Genomic DNA, 18,420 nt, shown 5'->3' with positions numbered 1-18,420 from the left:
AAAAGAGAGGTAAAGAAGCAACTAAGAATTAGTCAGAGTGTTAAACCCTGCCGGCGTTGTACTTCAAAGGAAAAGGCATTTTCAGTCGGATAAGTGCGTATGAGGTGTGTCACTGACATGCACTGAAATGACAAGGGAAATAATGCAAATTCAAAGACTTGTTTTAAGATTACTTTTGAACATCAGTAGCTGTATTTCAGCAGTAACAAGCCCAGGATAGAGCAAACAACTCACTCACCCCCCCCCCCCCCCCCATATACATTTTATGGTGCAGTAGCATTATTAATGCTATTAAATTCCATAATGGAGGCTTTACTGGAAATGATAGTTATTAAGAGGATTACAGAGATAACTCAAATGGACACATTGTACGTTAGCAGAGTATGGAATAATTAGTCATAATGTCTACCATTTGCTTACTGTGTTTGAAGAATCAATTTCCTCATGTTTACATTAATGGAGGGATTTTTCTTTAATTATTATTGGCCAACACCCCCCCCCAATTGGTAAGTGAATTGTGTAACATTATAAAATGGGGTGGGGGGCGGGTTAAAGTGATGGCCATGGAGTAATTCAGTGCAGTTGGACAGAAGGTCTCCAGGTTTATTTTTATATAATCTGTGAATGCAGATTGCAGCCCTGCCAGGGAAATGAGGTGCAAGGCAAACCTGCCCGATGTACGACAGAGAGAGAAATTCAGCTCCACAAGAGGTCTAATAGAGACAAGATCCTTGCTTTATTTGCCTTTTTTTTTTGCAAGTCAAAAATGCACGATGCAGGCCAGTGCCTGACGACGACGTGATGCGGCGAGAGAAGAGAATGAGCAGAAGGGACGGGCAAAGAGGCTCACGACTTACACGAACACTCACAACAATTACCGTGAATCTTTGGTTCAAACTCATGATCACGTAAAGACGGCCGTAAAGACGTAAGCAAAAACTCAAATTCACTAAAGCACCCATAATGTTTTAAACACAGTTTATGGTAGTCAGTCCCTAAAAAACTGTTGAATCGTGCATCACATTGGATCCCAACACTTCCTGAAATGATCTGTGCTGCATTTTCTAGTGTGATAATTTAATTATATTTCATTATATTTAATTATGTTTTTTATTGTGAAATATAAATCAAACAAATTTCTGCATTATAGTAAAATGCAATGCATTCCCAGTTACTTAAATATACATTTCCAAAGAGGGCAACTTGTTCAATATCACAAAAAATTGCCACACTGAACGATGGGGTGATTATTACAAATAAGGAACTGGTTAGCATTAAGTGCTTTTCGAAACTAGTACATAAACTGATAGAAATGCTTTGAATAGGATCACTTTTACATTGATGTAACTATTGTGTTATTGTTGCAACATCAGCAGTGGACTGGGCCAGTGTTGGTCAAAGTTTTGCCTTGAAAAATAGCAGCAGACAGTCGCAGAGGGGAAAGTCTCCTGATCGAGCCATTCTGTCAGGCAGGTGTACCGACACACTGCAGATCACCAACGATACTGCTCAGCAGTGAAGCCTGTATGTCCACAGGAGCAGGTGTGGTGTAAACCAATGGGGCAGGCTTCTTGTGGCGCGTGTCACATGCTCTCAGATGCTAATACTGTGACGTTGCCGCTGCACTGGTCCACAGAGACCAGCTGCCGGCCATCAGCAGCTGTGATCAATCTCCTCGTTGGCCAGTACTATCGATGTTCTGCAGGGGATATAAATCTGGGGGGGGCAAGGGAAGGTTTGTTGGAGATGGGTGGGGTAAAAAAAACAAAACATTGCATTATATTCTCAAAGACTGTATCCCAGCATTCTTAGCCAGTGGTGCTATCGCTACCTGTTTTTCTCACAGAGGAGAGAATTTTAAAGACACTTGCTTAATAGGGCCGAAGTAAGACGCAGATCTGTGCTGGACTGTGACAAAACACGTTATTTAACTGAACACACCAACACTGCATTTAACATTTCAAAGAAAGCGCCCGATGGAGAAAAATCATACTTTGTTTTCCTCTCTTTTTCTTCCTGCAAGAATAATTTGAAAAACAAGTACATATTTAATTCTCTTGCAGAAGCATAATGAATGAGGTCTGCAGGAGTGTCTGCAATTGCTGCTGTTATATCCGATGCTGCCTCTGGGTGCTGTCAGAGGAATCTGGTTAGTTTTGTTGTTTTAAATTAACATATTAAAAACAAGCACAATATGACATAAAGTAAAAGCTCTACGCCATCTGACCACAGGGAAAGACTGTCTTCAGGCAACTAAGCCATTAGCAGAGAAACAGCCAGTTGAAAACTGCATTTCTCTAAATAAATGGAGAGTGTAAACACATTTTAGAACATGGTTTTGAGAACAAGCAGAAGTACTGACAAAGATATGCATGAATCTTAATTATACACAAAAAGCCCAGTAGCAGAATCGGTTAGCTGAGTTTTTAGGGAAGTATGATATATGTGGCCACTCTCAACTGATCTCAAAAGCTAAACGGAGTAGGACCTGCTTAGTACTTCGTTGGGAATCTGCCTGGGCTTGTGGGAGTTTTACTTACACAAAAATGTTCCGTCTGGGTAAAGTCTCCTTTAGTTGTTTGGAGAGACCTCCTATACAATCTGATTGGTCATCTCTCTGAACCAATCATCTTTCATTCTGCCTCAGAACATTTTTGTGTAAGTAAAACTCCCATGAGCTCTGCCAAGCAATACCAAGTGTAAGCTTTTGGGGACAGTGTATGGTTCAGTGGGTTAGCATGCTGTGCCTATGATTGGAAGGGTTGGCAAAGTGATTTCGCTCTAAGATCTTTGAGCAAGACTCTTAACCCTCTATTTCAGTGGCTGTCTAACTCTGCCATATCAATAGTACGTTGCTTTGGATGAAAGTGTCTGCTAAATGAAATATTTTCCATAAGCGTATTCAAATGTGGAAGAAAAATCCTAACCTCTCTACCAGAATCACTCTCCCCCTAACTGGATAATGGAAGTAATTAACAGCATGTTAATGATGTCAGGAACACAATGTTACATTAATGCTTAATAAATTTGATGAAATTGTGACCAATGACACTATTCTCGAAAGGTCATATGACCCGTAATACTATGAGAAGCAAGTTTCCTGAGAATAGCTATCTCGAAATTATCCCCCGATTAATCAGATCCTTTAGTTCACCCTCACTTAAATACTCTAGTTAGATGGGGAGAGCGATTGCAAACAGGATCCGCGCTAATAAGGAAGTTCTTAATCCTTCTAGGCTCCTTTGTTAGCCTGGAGCGCTAACCAGCTGTTTATCAGCTTTTCCCTTCAACAGTAAGGCCACTAACTACAAAAAGAAAAAGTTCCCCTGACTTTTCTCTGCTTTGTCACAGGTCGTAAAGGCAGATCAAAGCAAATCAAGCTTCAATAAGAAAGCCAGTAGGACACATCATATCATTTCTGGATTTTCCCATTTTCCCTCCAAATTATTCTCACAAAGCAGCCAAATGCTACAGGATATGAGACACCGCAGTCACTATTGTAAGAGAGCCCATCTCCCTGTCACAGTTATAAGCGTGTTTGAGATATGCACGGCACTTGTGAGAAGTTCACCCACTGAGCTCTTCAAGTCCTCCAGCCAAACAGGCTTTTATTTTGAATCTTCTTGACGCCCATAGGAGCAGAGCAGCTCAAAATGCTCCTATGGGGAGGGATTGGGGCTTAATAGGCCCGCCCCCGCTCTGTGCATGTGGTGTTTGGATGCTCCACCATGTAGCACTCTAAACATGCTAATTGGCAACTCTGAATTGCCCACAGCATGTGTACGCACTGCAATGGGGCAGAATCCTGTCCGCTGTGTTCAGGGATTAGTTTTAGCTTTGTTGGATACCCAGTTGGAAGATGGATGGGATCGAAAATGAAAGACGGTTCTTTGTTTTTGGTCACTACCATTCAGTAGATGGTCCAGATGGTCCCACCATTGGCTATGCCGTTTCTCTCTTTGCCTTCAACCCAAAGCAGAAGGTCCTTCAACCACACAGCACATTTGGTGCATTGTGGTTTACTTCCATGGGACTAAAACTTTTGTCTGGGCTAGAATCACCCTTCCATGGCTAGAAGACCCAACATCTTACCGCCTCACAGGCTCTTGTGGTGACTACAGTATATGACATTAGACTAAATGTCAGTCTATATCATCGATGCTGAGGATAACATAATTTGAAATGCACATACGTTTTGCGTCAGTATTTAATCACTTTGCAAAGTATGCATATGAGTGTGCATGGAAAGTATATTATTTTTATACAATACAATTTTTAGGTACATCACGATCTCAACATCCTAATTATTCATTGCTTTATCTAATAATTTCTTTCATCTTTTATCGAACACAATAGCAGCACCAATTCCCTCTGCATACTCAGAGCGGTGGGTGAGAAGGTTGCTTACTTAGCGGGCTCTGAAGACAACAGTTGGAAAGTTGTTAATAATTACCCAAGAAAGTACCATGAGAGAAAATTACATTTCAGAAGGATGTTGGAGCTCATTGTTGGGAGACTTAAACAAAGCCTGACAGTTAATATAAAACAAAGACTCCTTTTGTCAAACTTCTGAGGAAGCGTGACGAAAACCGAATCATTTTTATTTGCTAAACTCGTCCTTTCAGTGGGAACTTGGCGACAGCTGACATTTCCTGTCGCCTATGACGACAGCGGAACATCACAGCGTTCCGCTGATGAGCGGAAAGGAAAATCGTGCACCCAACTTCTGATGGGTCGTCTTCAGAAGGCCAGATTTTAAACGTGTAAATCGGACCCAGTCGCCAGAGCGTGCTGCGATCCAGCGATGCTGCCAGCCACAAGCTACACTGGGGCGCTGTATGAAATCTTTAAAACAGCACATCTGCACCCAATCCACAGCCTCTCTTTCATCCAAACATCACATACTATTGGTTAATTCATTATCAGGCCATTGATTACTTAATTCAGGTATGCAGGAGGTGGAACAGGATAAATATGTGGACCTGGCAGGAGCTGGGTAAGGTCTGGGTATTACTGCGTGAAAAAATTATGGAGCAGGAATATTTCATATTCCGGCCTTTCTTGGCAACGGCATGGAAAAAAATGAATTTGTTTTTTTCCATATTCAAGGCCAGTAATTATGAAGCGGCTTTTCACACGGAGAGGTAAGTATGGGAAGCTTCAAGCAGACAGGAATCGAGGACAAACCTTCTCTCCCCACTTCTTCAAATGACCCCCTCCCCCACTCCCCAAACAGCCCTATTTAAAATCATAATCGCATGGAGATCAACAGAGAACTTGTTAAACTGCTTTCAATCCCTTATAAAAGGGTTGACGGTGAACACAGCGCGTGGATGAAGAAATCAGGAAAAAAAAAAAAACACAAAAAAAAATGGAGGAGATGGAAGAGTGTCACACGTTTTCAACTGAGAAACGGGAGCCTGGAGACAAGAAACCCCATAAAGACAGAAACACCTACATTTATATTTTCACAGACGCGAATGAGAGGTCTGTAACGGCATCAGTGAGTGTTTCTGTATTACTTTTTCATTTTATCTGCCATGCTTTAATATTGGTGGGAAGTCGTGAAAGGGACAGACAGAAGATGGAGAAAAGAGCGCGATTTCGCCTATTAAGCATGAGGAAGTCGCATCTTCCGCGTTATTAGAGCTAGTCTTTGGCGAGACACTATAGAACTCCCCAGGTCTGCCAGATAGATTTATTTTACTTTAGAAAGTTCTGGAAGTCTAAGAAGTTCACGGAATTGGAAGAATTTAAATTTAAAAATGTAGCGCAGTTCTGTTAAAGAGCATCCTGTACATTGGCCATTAGTGGTCATCAGTGGCTAGGGAAGGCATCAAACTAAGAGGCTGTTCCGAGCATAAGGCCAGGGGGACATTCCCCCCTTCTGATTTAATTGGCTGTCGAAAGGAAGGGCTAAGATCAGCCATTAAAATATGGATTTGCTGAATAATAGAGTATCATGGTGTTTCGCACTCCTGAACTGAATGTTCTCTGTTATCATGCAGGTCCAGCTGCTATGGGGGTACAGCTCTTCTCTGCTTAATGAGTATTCACAGCTGCTGCTGCTCTACAGTAATGGTCGTACCCCGGCTTCTCTGCCCACATCTCTCTCTCTCTCTCGACACACAGAGCCGCTAAGGGTGGATCCGCACGGATAGCGTGGAGGCTACTGGAGAACCCAGAGGAACTAGTGAAATCAATAGCTGCTAAATACTCACTAACCAGCAAACAAATACTCACATTGACACTCGCCCTAACCTGTAGTTCATGACAAGAATCAACAGTGGGTTGCTCTGTATGGGGCGTTACAAGTGTAAACAAATTTTCTGGCTGGCTGGCAGAGTGACCTTGAGCCACTGACTCAACGGTGCTTGGCTTTGATGGACAGGAAAACCTTACAAGCCTAAAACTACCATCTGCTCCCCCCAAATCACCCAGACCCCCTCCAATTCTTTCAGATCCTCTGTTATTTCCCCCCTCCCTCGGTTCAGATGAGTTGTCTTTTCTGATTTTGAACTACGAAGCAAAGCTCCGGGTTGAAAGATCTCCCTTTCATCCCCTGTCAAATTACCCAGCATCACTGCTAGCTTTAAAACCTCAGCTACATCGTTTAATATCGCTATACATGTAGTGCGAGTTCCTGTTCTGTTGCTCTACGACATTTATAAGATGCCATTCTTTCGGAATTTGAATTCATCATGTACGCCGCGCACGAGGCTGAGAAACACTGGGAATATCAATAATGTGCCGTTCAGCCCAGTTTGCCTGCTCGTCTTATTACCACATTCTCTCCCCGATTCTCCGCCTGCGCTGAGACAAGAGTAACAAGCTATGCTACCCGCCTTCAAAGCGACGTGACAACACATCCAGCGCACAAACGGGGGAACGGAACTCCGCGCTATGCCAACAATACAGGGGGTAGATAAATTGCACCTGAGTGGATGAGAACAAAGAAAAAGAGGAGGGAGAGGAGGAATAAGAGAGACAGGCATCTTAGAGAAGGGGCTGCAGAGAGAATTAATGATACAAGAGCAAAGGGAAGGCTGGAGAAAAGGCCCACAAAGACCCCATATGTGTGTGTGTGTGTGTGGGGGGGGGGTGTGGGTGGGAATCAAAAATGCTGAATACAGACATAAAAATAGAAAGAAAGAAAAAAAAAAAAACTTAGATACCTGATATAATAATTGCCATGGTTCCTTGAGTAGATAGACATGGATGGATAGATGGATGGAGTTACTTTAGAAAAATGACGTGTTATCTTTTCATGTGGTCAGTTCCACTCATCTGTGCCACAATCTAAAGTCACTAAAAAAAATTCATATTGGTTGTAGATGTCACAGGTTATAGGGGTCGCATAGGCTTGATGAGCTGCCTTGAACTGTGGCTATTTATCTGACTGGTGAAGCTTCTCTAAATTATTTTCCAAAAGCCTGAAGTGCGTGACTGTGTCCCAGAGCTGCGGGGTAGATAAGGACATTCCTCAGGGCTTCTACCCAACACTCATTTTGGCAGCCAACAGAGCAGAGAATAATCTTATACACCGATTTGTTCTTCACTGATTTTTTTTTTAACCATTTAAAATTGCTGTTGGAGCCTGAATAGGGGAATAGAGCTGAGCTGTACTGTGCATGCTAAATTTAAGTTCAGAATAAAAGGAGTTTGAAATAAAGGAGATGTATAATCGGAGGCCTAGCTGCAACCTCATTGGCTCCCGACAGGTCATGTGATGACCTGAAGCCCCCAGTGAGTTAGAATACCATCTGAGGGCAATGAAGGGACAACTCTGAAGCCATTGTGCGAGGCTGGCAGGCTAAATAAGAGCGCAGGAAAGATGTTTCACCTCCGGACTCACCAGCATGGAGTGGGAGCGTCCGTTGAATGGGATGGGCTCCGTGAAGAACTCGGTATTGTGATCCAGGCGGCCGTGACCCCCGTATCGAACCTCATCGGAGTCCAGCACGATGCGGTGTCTGAGCAAGGAGATTGTTAAGGGAAGCCCATTGTGCAGGGAGGTAATGAAGAACGGCCCGGCAAAGGGTCCCGCGTCTGCCCTTGTCACCAATCCGCGTCTCTGAATTCCCCCAAAATCAAGTGCGCCACAAAGGACCTGCATTTCTCTTGATTATGTTATGTAATGTCCTTTTGCTGTATATATCCTTAACCATTAAACCCCTCTGCTTATAAGTAACGTTTGCCGGCAGCTTAACTATCATAATGGCGTGTGTATCTGGCTGTGGTAACACCCCCCACCCCGGCTGTGAGTCCCCCTCCCAATCAGGGTAGATTCTCTATCGCATTTCCAAACAAACTCTCAAAGCCAGCAGCTTTGTGAACCAAACAAAACCAGCTAACAGGCAGAGGTGACCTTTTCTGGTGCTTCGGTGCAGAATGTGAATATGGTGATGGGGGAAAAAGAAGAGGGGAAAAAACAGCTTACATTACAAATATTTGGGTTTTGCTGGTGTTTCGGACGCGCTTCGAATGGGCCAAATGGAAAACGACAATCTGCTTACGCTTGGAAATCTACGGCTGCAAATAAATTTTAATTGAACAAATCCAGGCAGATGTTTTTCTGGGAAGAAGCCAGACAGTTTGCCAATATTTAGGCGCTGCTGCGGAAGAAGGGATGAACAGTGAAGCAGACAGAGGTGTAGAGGAGAGAGGACCCGGAGGAACCGCGTGGCGCTCACTGGCAACGCGGTGGGCAATCACTGTGCAGGAAACGGAGCTCTGACGTAGCCAGGGGTCTCGCTTAGGAGCCGGCAGTTAGCCAGTGGGCACCCTCTCAGGTTTCAGCTCAGAGTTTGGGAAGCTGCCATGTTGTTTTGTGGCCGCTCCTAGTTAGCGAGAAGCTAAATCGGCATAATCAACAACAACTGGCCTAAAGCTAGCCAGTGCTGCCGTTGCATGCCGTGGTAATGGCACCATCACAACACAAGAGGGAGCTCTCCCATCCTGAAAAGTCAAGACTTGCCAGTCCTGCGTAGTGATAGCATATGCACTAAATAAGCAGGTAGCCAACACACATTCTCGTAATTTAAGTACTAGCGCCATCTAAAAGGGCTACACGTAAAAATGCCAGCTTATTTCCCGCCCCCTGAGTGGTTCCTTGCTGGTGCTGTTTATGATTCACCGTACCGCGTTTACCATGCTGACTTGCCTTCCCCAGGGCAGGAAGGACCCTCATGCATGCGGAGCCGCGGCAATAAGGGACCAAGGATAAACTGCAATTTTTCGCCCATCTTTGGAAAACCATAGGGGAAAGCTAAGCAAAACAGCCCTAGACCTCCTTGTCGATCCCCCCACTTAGCTCAGGCACCAGGAGGGGAGGCTGCTGCAGTTTTGAGGCCGAAATGAGGTAAACCCACACCGAGGGAGCTGGTTTGCGAGTGGGCGCTTAATTAGCAGAATGACAAATCACCTCGTCTCTCAGTGGGCCAGTCGGAGCCCGGAAGGAGCACTCAAACGCTCGCTCGTCCGTCCCAGGAGTCAGGAAGCTCCGCTTCTGCATCATCTTGTCTGCTTTGATACAGATGATTAAAAAGAAGAGATTCTTTGTGCACAGTCCCTGCAGACTAATGCCACATTACACCACAGTCTTTTGCTGAAGGAGCAGAGTCATTTTCGGGGTGGTTATCGCAAGCCTGAAACGCGGGGAGCACCAGCTTGGGGAGGGGGCAGGGGGGAGTGCTAATGCTGTGGAGGGGGAGGGGTGGGCAACATAGGCGAAGTGCCAATGTGGTTCAGGGCCTGGCAATGCAGTGCAGGGGGAGATGTAGCAGTGACCCAAAAGCACCAATTACATTTATTTGTGTCCTGTGTACTTTTTATATCTGATTGCCCCTTCAGTTCACCTTGTTTTCACTATGCGTAGTATCTGCTGGTTTGGCACTATATGTACAGTAACGTCATCTGTGCTCTATGTTATTGCTGCTGTACACCCCCAGAGATCAACAGAGTCAATCTTATTCTGAACGTGGTGGGGGAGGGGGGTCGTCACCACGGAGAAGCACCAGCATGGCAGCTCCGACAGGCGGAGTCGTGCTTTGACTTTAGCAGAGGCGTCCCTAAGGTCATAGCAACCTCCCCTTCGGCTGGCCGGTTAAAGGCGACTAAGTCCTCCATCAGAAGTAGGTCCACGTGCGAAAAGTGGCCACGACATCACTGGCTCACATAAGTGGCACGAAAGGTTAAAGGTTCGAATGCCACGACTGGAATACCACTGCCCAGCCTTCCAGCAACATCATTCACCACATTTGTTTCTGGGGGGTGGGAAAAATGTGTGACGCCCCCCCCCCCCTCCCCGCCCGCGTTAAATTGTCTGATACCAATCTTCACTCTCACACAGACTTTTTTACTTTATGGGGACCGAAAATCTCATATTTTGTTTGGCTACTTATGGTTAAGGTTAGGGCTGGGTAGGGGTTAAGGTCGTCATGTTGGGATGAGTTTTCCCCATAGAAATGAATGGAGAGTCCCCACAATGATATAATTACATAATGTGTGCGTGGGTATAGCAGGATGGGTCAGCGTTCCTACCTGTGCATATACGATGGGGATTATTAAATAAAGTGCACAGAGTGATTAAGGTCATGGAGAGAGTGGCTGAGCACTTTGGGCTCGCACTCTGCTGATGTTCACAGCTATTTCTGGAAGCAGCTTCTCTCCAACCAGCTTGCCCTCCTGATGTTTTCCGGATATGGCAGCACAGGAGCGGACTCCCCCTCCATCCTCCATCCCAAACAGCTGTCTTCCATAAGCAGACAAAGCTGTGCTGTGGAATATTTCAGAGCTTTGAGCCCAAAACAAGGATTACTTACTAACTGACTGGAACAGCAGGTGTAGGGAGAGGTGCTGAAAAGGAGCCGTTATGCTAACGTCAGTGTAGGAACTGGGCTATGGTGACAGACCACTTCGGGTTTAACAGAAACTTGTGAGCCAAACCACTAGGTGGCGCTGCAGTGACCTATGGGGAGCGACCTACTCTGACCCGATGAGTTGCAGCCATCGGCTGAAGGAGCTTGCAGCCAGAACTCGAGCCGTAACCTTTAATTCTCGGCTGATCGCAGGAGGATCGACAGCTCACCACTTACAGCCGAATACTTTCCCCCATCAGTGCGATTCTGGCTAAAAATACCCTGCTTGGGGGCATAGAAACAGAAGCTCTCCTGACATTTACAGCAGCTACCTTCTGGCTAAAAGCTGACGGCTCTACTGCTCTGAGCGCAACCCGCCAGTCCTGGGGGGGGTCATCCCGCCCTGTGCCGTGGGTCACCTAAATGAGGGGCCATGATCTGCTCCCACACGAGTCGGGAATGGGAATTCCAGCCAAGTCAAATGTAATTACACGCAAGTTCAAAACAAGACACGGCAGCGTTTTATGGCCAGGGAACAAACGGCATGGCTGCCGGGGGAAAAAAAAATCCTCATTATAAAAAAATTATTAAAAAAAAAAAAATAAAAAAACATTAAAATTCTGCAGAATAATCCACGCATGTAAATCACCTTCTCCATGGCACTTCTGTGCTTGTTTGTCCAGTTATCTTGGAGCTCTGGGCAGTTTAGCCTATGTTCGCCCATAATAAAATACAAACAGGTACGTATTATATTCCAAACATATTCCGAAGAAACAAAGCAATGTCTTTATGATTGGTAACAGCGCATAGGCAAAATGTCCCTGTCAAATGAGAGGATGGTGACCCCATTCAGACTCAGACCTTTATCAAAAGACTCATCACTTCAGACAGGTATGCCTTTCATGAAATTACCCAATCAGGATTCAGATGCTCTAAGCTCCTCGAAGAAGCTCCTGGCTTGAAGATCATCCATTGAAAGACTATAAAGAAAAGAAAAAAAAAAGTTTCAGTGCCTGTCAAAAAGCTCAAGACGATTAAATTTCAATGGGTAACAATTTTTTTTATTCTCCGGAGCAGTAAGACCTAGATTTTACCCCTCTTTGTGGCAAGGAGCCCTGCTCAGATTCAAAGTCTGGTAAAAAGAAGGAGCTGTGTCATGTGACTCAGTGGGTCATGCTCATGCGCTTCACAATGGGGAGCCCTTATGGGTTGGCCTCATTCTACAGCAGAGCATCAGGACCACAAAGCATCCGGGTAACAATAACTCAGGTCAGGACTATACAGACTACATGAGGCAGTGGTAAGAGCAACTCGGTTCAGAATTCTAAAGACCACACCATGTAATGGCAACAGTAACACAGGTCAGGATTTTACAGACCACACCATGTAATGGCAACAGTAACACAGGTCAGGATTTTACAGACCACACCATGTAATGGCAACAGTAACACAGGTCAGGATTTTACAGACCACACCATGTAATGGTAACAGTAACACAGGTCAGGATTTTACAGACTACACCATGTAATGGTAACAGTAACTCATGTCAGCATTCTACAGACCATACAATGCAGTGGTACCTGTAACTATGGTCAGGATACTACAGACCCCATGATGCAGCGTTATCTGTAACTTGGGTCAGGATTCTACAGACCCCATGAGCAGCGTTATCTGTAACTTGGGTCAGGATTCTATAGACCCCATGATGCAGCGTTATCTGTAACTTGGGTCAGGATACTACAGACCCCATGATGCAGCGTTATCTGTAACTTGGGTCAGGATACTACAGACCCCATGATGCAGCGTTATCTGTAACTTGGGTCAGGATTCTACAGACCATACAGCACAATTGTAACAGTGACTCAGGCCACAGACCACATGGTGTAACTCAGAGTAAGTCAATAGCGCAGGAGATGTTCCACACAAAAACATCTGGAACACACGTTTCGCATGGTGTTGTTTTGAATACCACCTGAACTCACAGTTGGTGTTAAGAACAGCAGGGAAGTTGCTTCCCCAGCAACTACTTTCTTGGTTTAAAAAAATAAAAAGAGATGAAAAATGGGAGATGGAGAAAGCAGAAGAGAGAGAAACCTGACAAAACGAAGAAAGAGAGAATGAGCTGCTTGGAGGGGTAAGTCCTTCTTCCAAATGGCCTCCCAGAAGGAGCTCATGAAACATCTCTGTATATCTTCAAAGTTTGTTTTCTGAGACTCAAGACTTTGCAGCTGTTGTGTCTTTGTGGCTCAAATGCATGCCTGCTACATCTATCCTGTTAAATACAAATCCTTTCATTCTGAACCCAAACAGTGGTGGTTAACTCCCAGCTGAGCGGAGAGAACAGCCCCCGCCTTTCTCCAACAGTCACTGTTTTAGCGAATCCCTCGCCACACTTCCCAGTCGCTAAACCAGGAGGCCTCACCGCACCCCGGGATGGATAGGAAATATGTTCATTGACGTTCACCCCCCTACCCTAATCTGGTTTCTGACCGCTGGACATAACCTTCAAAAAGCATTTAAAAGAGCCACCTTTCCTGATACGGCTTTGAAGCTGTCTAGAACAGAAGCTGTCAAATTTGTCCAAAGCACCAGGGGAATCTGGTCGAAATCCGTTCAGTTTGACTAACGCCAAAGGAATACTTATTACCAGTTCATTAGCTGATCTTTCATTTTCATTGTCTTCTTCCTTTCCTTTGAATAGCTGCTCCACAGAGCATAAATGCAAATGGAGTTCACAGAACAGAAAAATAAAATACAAAAATAAGAAAATAAGATGAGCCCCCCACCCCAACTCCCCTTTTTATTTTTAACACAATCAGTGAATCATAATCAAGCTAGCAGCCTGTTTTAATGAGGATACCAAAAATAGCTGTATTTAGGGGCTGCTTCAAAACAGAACTATAATGAACACAGTACTGATTTTTGGTTGCAGTTGGGGAAGCTACCAGTGGGAAGTGTGAGGGTATGTGACGGTGACAGGTCACAGCGAGTTTGCGGCGGTAGGCGGGGCTCGGGGTAGCAGATGAGGGCAACTCAACAGTGCTCCACAGCTACAACCCTGCTGGGCGCCTGACGATGCATGCAGACAGAGAAGTATGCTCCCCCACCCCCAAACGGCAGTGTTTCTGCAGTGCTCTGCCCCCCATCCCCAAATGTACAGCCACCCATGATGTGTCCCGTCTTTTTCGTTTGTTTGTATTTCCGATCTACCCGCGTGGGGTGACACGAACAACAGCCAGCCATAACCAGGAGGTGGACGTGTCCATCACTCCCAGGGACACTGGGAACACCAGGAAAGGTACGGGCGCTTGCTGCTACGACATCTACACGCCAGGCCGGCACCCTTAAACGCTGCCGGATGCTTGCCAAAATTCCCAGCTTACATACTTGTCAAAAATCTCCTAACAAAAGAAGAAGACCCTCCCCTGAATAGTGTGAGAGAGACTCATAGAACATGCATTTCATCCAAGTTTGAGTTAAAGACGGCCTCACTGTGTCGGATACATAGCTGTAGAGTCGAAAAAGGAGGAACATTTACCACCCATCAACCCTTGGAATCGAAAGTCCCTGGGAATGCTAATCCATGGCTGTCCGTTAATCATTCATGGCCTCCTGCTTCTTACTCTGCTCATACGGACGTCATAACACGGCAACTCGCGGAGCCCCGGGCCCCGGCCAGAATATGGAGAAGGGTCTCGGGGTTAGAGGCGAGCTTGAGCGTACGCAGGCTGCAGTCTGGCAGCGTTTAGAGAAACCGAACCCTCAGGTCAAACCCAGACATGAGAAACTTCACAAGAACTGGATTTATTGAGGTCTTAAACAGCCGACACGATGGTTCTCCCTCAGCAGAGAGGCACCGACGTTGCCATGGACACCGCCGATGGCAGGTACTAGAGGCGCGAGCTTCTGACCAGTTCAAACCCTCAGCGGTCATGGCCCCTCAGATTCTTCACAAGAACTATGAAACTGAAGATATAACTTCATAAGCTTGGACAAAAGAAACATGAGAGAAAACAGATCGAAAAGAGGGCCTCCAGACACAGGGCTAATCACCGAAGCACTGGAGAACACAGCGCGTCTCTGAAGAGCGGCCGAGAAGTCTGAACAAACTCTCTGCCATTCTACACTAATGACCTTAGCCTACATCGGCCAAAAGTCTGACATACCATGGAGAAAGGCATGCTGGGATATGTCGCCAAACACATACCTGAACTGAATTATGATCGTTCGAATGTATCGCAATATACATGCAGATGTAGGTAGCACTTAACACTCGTATTTAGGGTGAAACTGCAATTCGAATCATTTAACCCCTGCAGAACCACGTGTCCTGAAACCCGCTGAACGAACAAGCTTGTGATGATAACACTGTAAAGGATACTTCCCTGGCGTTTCTGTGGCCACCCTGTAGTTGCTGTAACTTCGGGAAGGGTGGAAGTTAAAGACGAAAACCAAGTTGGCCCTCTCGAAGATGATGACCTTGTCTCCCTCATGCTTCGCGCTGACAAAAGCCTACAGTAAAGTCGGAAGGCAGACACAGAATCACTTACATGTAGTGTGTAGGCTTTAGCAATCATAATGATTTCAGACGTGAGCGAAGGGAGCAAAATAGGCAATTGTGAAGGGTAAAATAATGTCTCGTGCAATAATTTTCCTCCCTTCCTTCCATCCATCCATCCATCCTTCCCTCCCTCCTTCCCTCCCAGACTGTAGAAAACCTAATTTCTGTAAGTTATGCACTATAGCCTTGTCCAACAAACGAGACCCTTTTTTGGGGTGGGGGGGGGCTAACAGGGAGCATAAGGCCTGTCAGAAGGTGGCGACCCCTAGCAGCGTATGTGGTCGCGGTGCCCCCAGGAAGCAGCTAATAAGGTGTCATTAACAGAGATTATCGCTGTCACCCAGTCAGCAGCATTTACCGTCTGCTTCCTCCTGTCAGTGCCAGCATATTTGCTCCTGGGAGAAAGATAAGAGGTTCCCAGCCCACCACAGGCCAGCCAGCCCGCCCCTCCCCCGATACCGGGTCCCAAGATGGAGGTGCTGAGCTCATGCTTTCATTATCTGACCGATGAGCGTCTTCATTTTCTCTGTAAAATTCATTTATGATATAAGTGTCCTAATTCCAGACCATCATGTGTGTATGAAATTAGCGAATAGCCATGTGGCTTCACACTTACAGAATTTTGGGTTCAAATCCCACACCTGGCTCTGTATGTGTGAAGTCTGCAGGTTCTCCGTGCTTATGCTGGTTTCCACCCACAAGCTAAAATCACGCAGCTATGTAAATGACCTTCTCTAAACTGCATTTCGTTCACGCCCAGTGCGACCCATCCAGGGTGTCCTTCATGCGCATTCTCCTGGCATAGGCTACAGGCTCAGTGCCCCCCTGTATAGGACAAGCACCTACGAAGATGAACAGATGGACGAGTTACACAAAAAACACAGCCATAAAAGCAATGTGAACTCTAGCACCTTAAGACGTGAACAGCAGACTGTGAGAGGTTAAGTTCCGCTTTAGTCTGTCACCTTCAAAACAGGTCAAAGTCAAGTCCGATTTCACAGACAAGACGGTCCCAATTAGTGAAGCCAGGTGATATGGAAAGCCTTCCATCGTGTATATTAATGAGGAACAGGGCCCGGCGGTGAAAGCAGCACACTCCTCAAGCATAGACAGCCCCCCCCCCCCCCCCCCAAGAGGGCACCGTTTAACATCTGATTAATTCTTCTACGTGTGGTAGTGGTGGTGGTGGGGGGGGGGGGGGGACTAATTGCTCCACAGAAAACAGGATCAAGATACTCGACAGTCACTTAATATTGAATCCAACACGTGTTTAAAAAAAAATCAAGCAAATATCAAACTAGACTGGAGGTGTATGAACCAAGTACCTACACCAGTACTTTTACACTGAAATTTGAAATATTATGAATTTCTTATATTATTCCTAAGCATATACAGCTGCCCCAGACCGTGAGCCTGGAGGTTAGTGTGTTCTTCCCATGATCCCGTGGGCTTCCTCCCACAATCCTGAGAGGTGGTACCTGATGACCCTGATTTTCCCATAACGAGTGACTGGATGTGTGTGTCTTTGTGTGTCCTCACCGGTTCGGATGGCAGCCAGCCGTACTTGGCCTCGGTGTGGTTCATTTCGCGGTCGAAGGCATACAGTTGGCAGTAGCGCAGGTGCTCCATGTCGACCAGGTTGTATTGGCGCCGTGCATAATGGTAGCTCTCGTTATTCCCAATCCTGGGAAAATCCAGCCACTCGGGATGGCCAAACTCGTTACCTGAAAATCGACCAGGAAGCAGACTTTAATTCCACAAACACGCACAATCAGTCAAATTACAGGCATCAATGTCAATAATCACCCACATTTAAGCGTGATCCAAAAATATAAATCGAGTCAAATGAATAAAATTGCATTAGGTGCTTCTGATTGGTCTTTAACACCTATTGGCACAGTGTTTCACTGTAGCATGCTATACTACATTGTTTATTGAGGGAATATGATAAAAAATGGTGGCTAATTTAGGTAAAGAATACTAGCCAAAAATATACACAAAGGAACCACCATCAATAACAATGCAGCGAGCTCACTTCCAGCATCAGTAAAAGACGTCATATAAAGCACTGACAGGTGAGGCCCTTTAAACTGATTGACTTGGCAAAGCATTCGCTGCCCGTTGCACCGCCTCCCTCTGGCTTTGGCTCCGCCTCCCTCTGGCCGTGGCCACGCCTCCCTCTGGCCATCACCATTAAAGGCTCTCCCTGTGACACCACAACCTCCTCGTCCTTATTAAGGAGAAAGGAACTGGCTTCTGATTGTCCATCAGCGTTGACTCACAAACCCAAACATGTCCTCCCTCCCTGCGATGGAGGTACAGGCCGTGCTCATACAGTCTATCAACAGCTAGTATGGTTCCTTTGATCTACCAGGCTGGGACATCATTTCTCACTCGCCAACACCTGGGCCTGAGAGCAGCAATTGGGCTTCTTCTGGATACTCTCTTGAGGTATATATATCTTTGAGATGGAGATGGCTGATCACCGGGACCATACCAAAGTAAGCCCTCTAGCACATGAGACATAAAGGCCTCCAGTCCAGCATGCATTGGTCAGGAAGCCCAAAAAGAACAATCCGAAACCGGCAGGCTCCGATCTGGACTGCTCAGGTTATGGACCAACCGGAGATGTTGCTGGTTAGGAATAAGATGTAGGTACGACAGCCCTGAGATTAGCGGCACAGAAAAGTCATGGCAGCTCACCAGACCTGCTTAATTTTTGGAGGGGGGAGGTGGCAGAGACATATGGACACTCAGGAGACTGTTTTTCCAACTACTCCATTCGGGCATCGAGATACAACCTGGCTTTGACAAATGAATGGGCCTTTAATGACTGTAAATAAAAAAGGAGAAATGCCCCCACAATAACGCCGGGTGTCGTGCCATTTGGATTTTTCATTTCTGGGTTAAACTTTAAGTTCAGTTTGCTTACTCGAGGACTGCGAGACTTGTCAGATGCGAGAGTGAGAGAAAGAGAAGAACTCTTTGGACTCAACTTTA

The 18,420-nt window shown here is 45.8% G+C and overlaps 1 protein-coding gene across 2 annotated transcripts in view; it reads right to left on the bottom strand.

Annotated features, from left to right (window-relative positions):
- Nucleotides 1-714: 714 nt before the first annotated feature.
- The window catches only part of gbe1b (glucan (1,4-alpha-), branching enzyme 1b), a 76,352-nt gene continuing 58,646 nt past the window's right edge, over nucleotides 715-18,420 (bottom strand). Inside the window, exons 13-16 of one of the 2 annotated variants that reach the window (XM_048980752.1) lie at nucleotides 16,960-17,144; nucleotides 15,241-15,371; nucleotides 7,844-7,973; nucleotides 715-1,716 (exon numbers count right to left, since the gene is read on the bottom strand). In XM_048980752.1, the coding sequence (XP_048836709.1) occupies nucleotides 1,654-1,716; nucleotides 7,844-7,973; nucleotides 15,241-15,371; nucleotides 16,960-17,144 (509 nt within the window). In that variant the 3' untranslated portion in view covers nucleotides 715-1,653. The remainder of the gene's footprint in view (nucleotides 1,717-7,843; nucleotides 7,974-15,240; nucleotides 15,372-16,959; nucleotides 17,145-18,420) is intronic. The other variant, XM_048980753.1, reaches the window with a different exon arrangement.

Source organism: Brienomyrus brachyistius, chromosome 17 (genome assembly GCF_023856365.1).
Source record: "Brienomyrus brachyistius isolate T26 chromosome 17, BBRACH_0.4, whole genome shotgun sequence".
NCBI lineage: Eukaryota > Metazoa > Chordata > Actinopteri > Osteoglossiformes > Mormyridae > Brienomyrus > Brienomyrus brachyistius.
The sequence above is the reverse complement of the archived record's forward strand: the minus strand, read 5'-3'. Positions and strand labels throughout refer to the sequence as shown.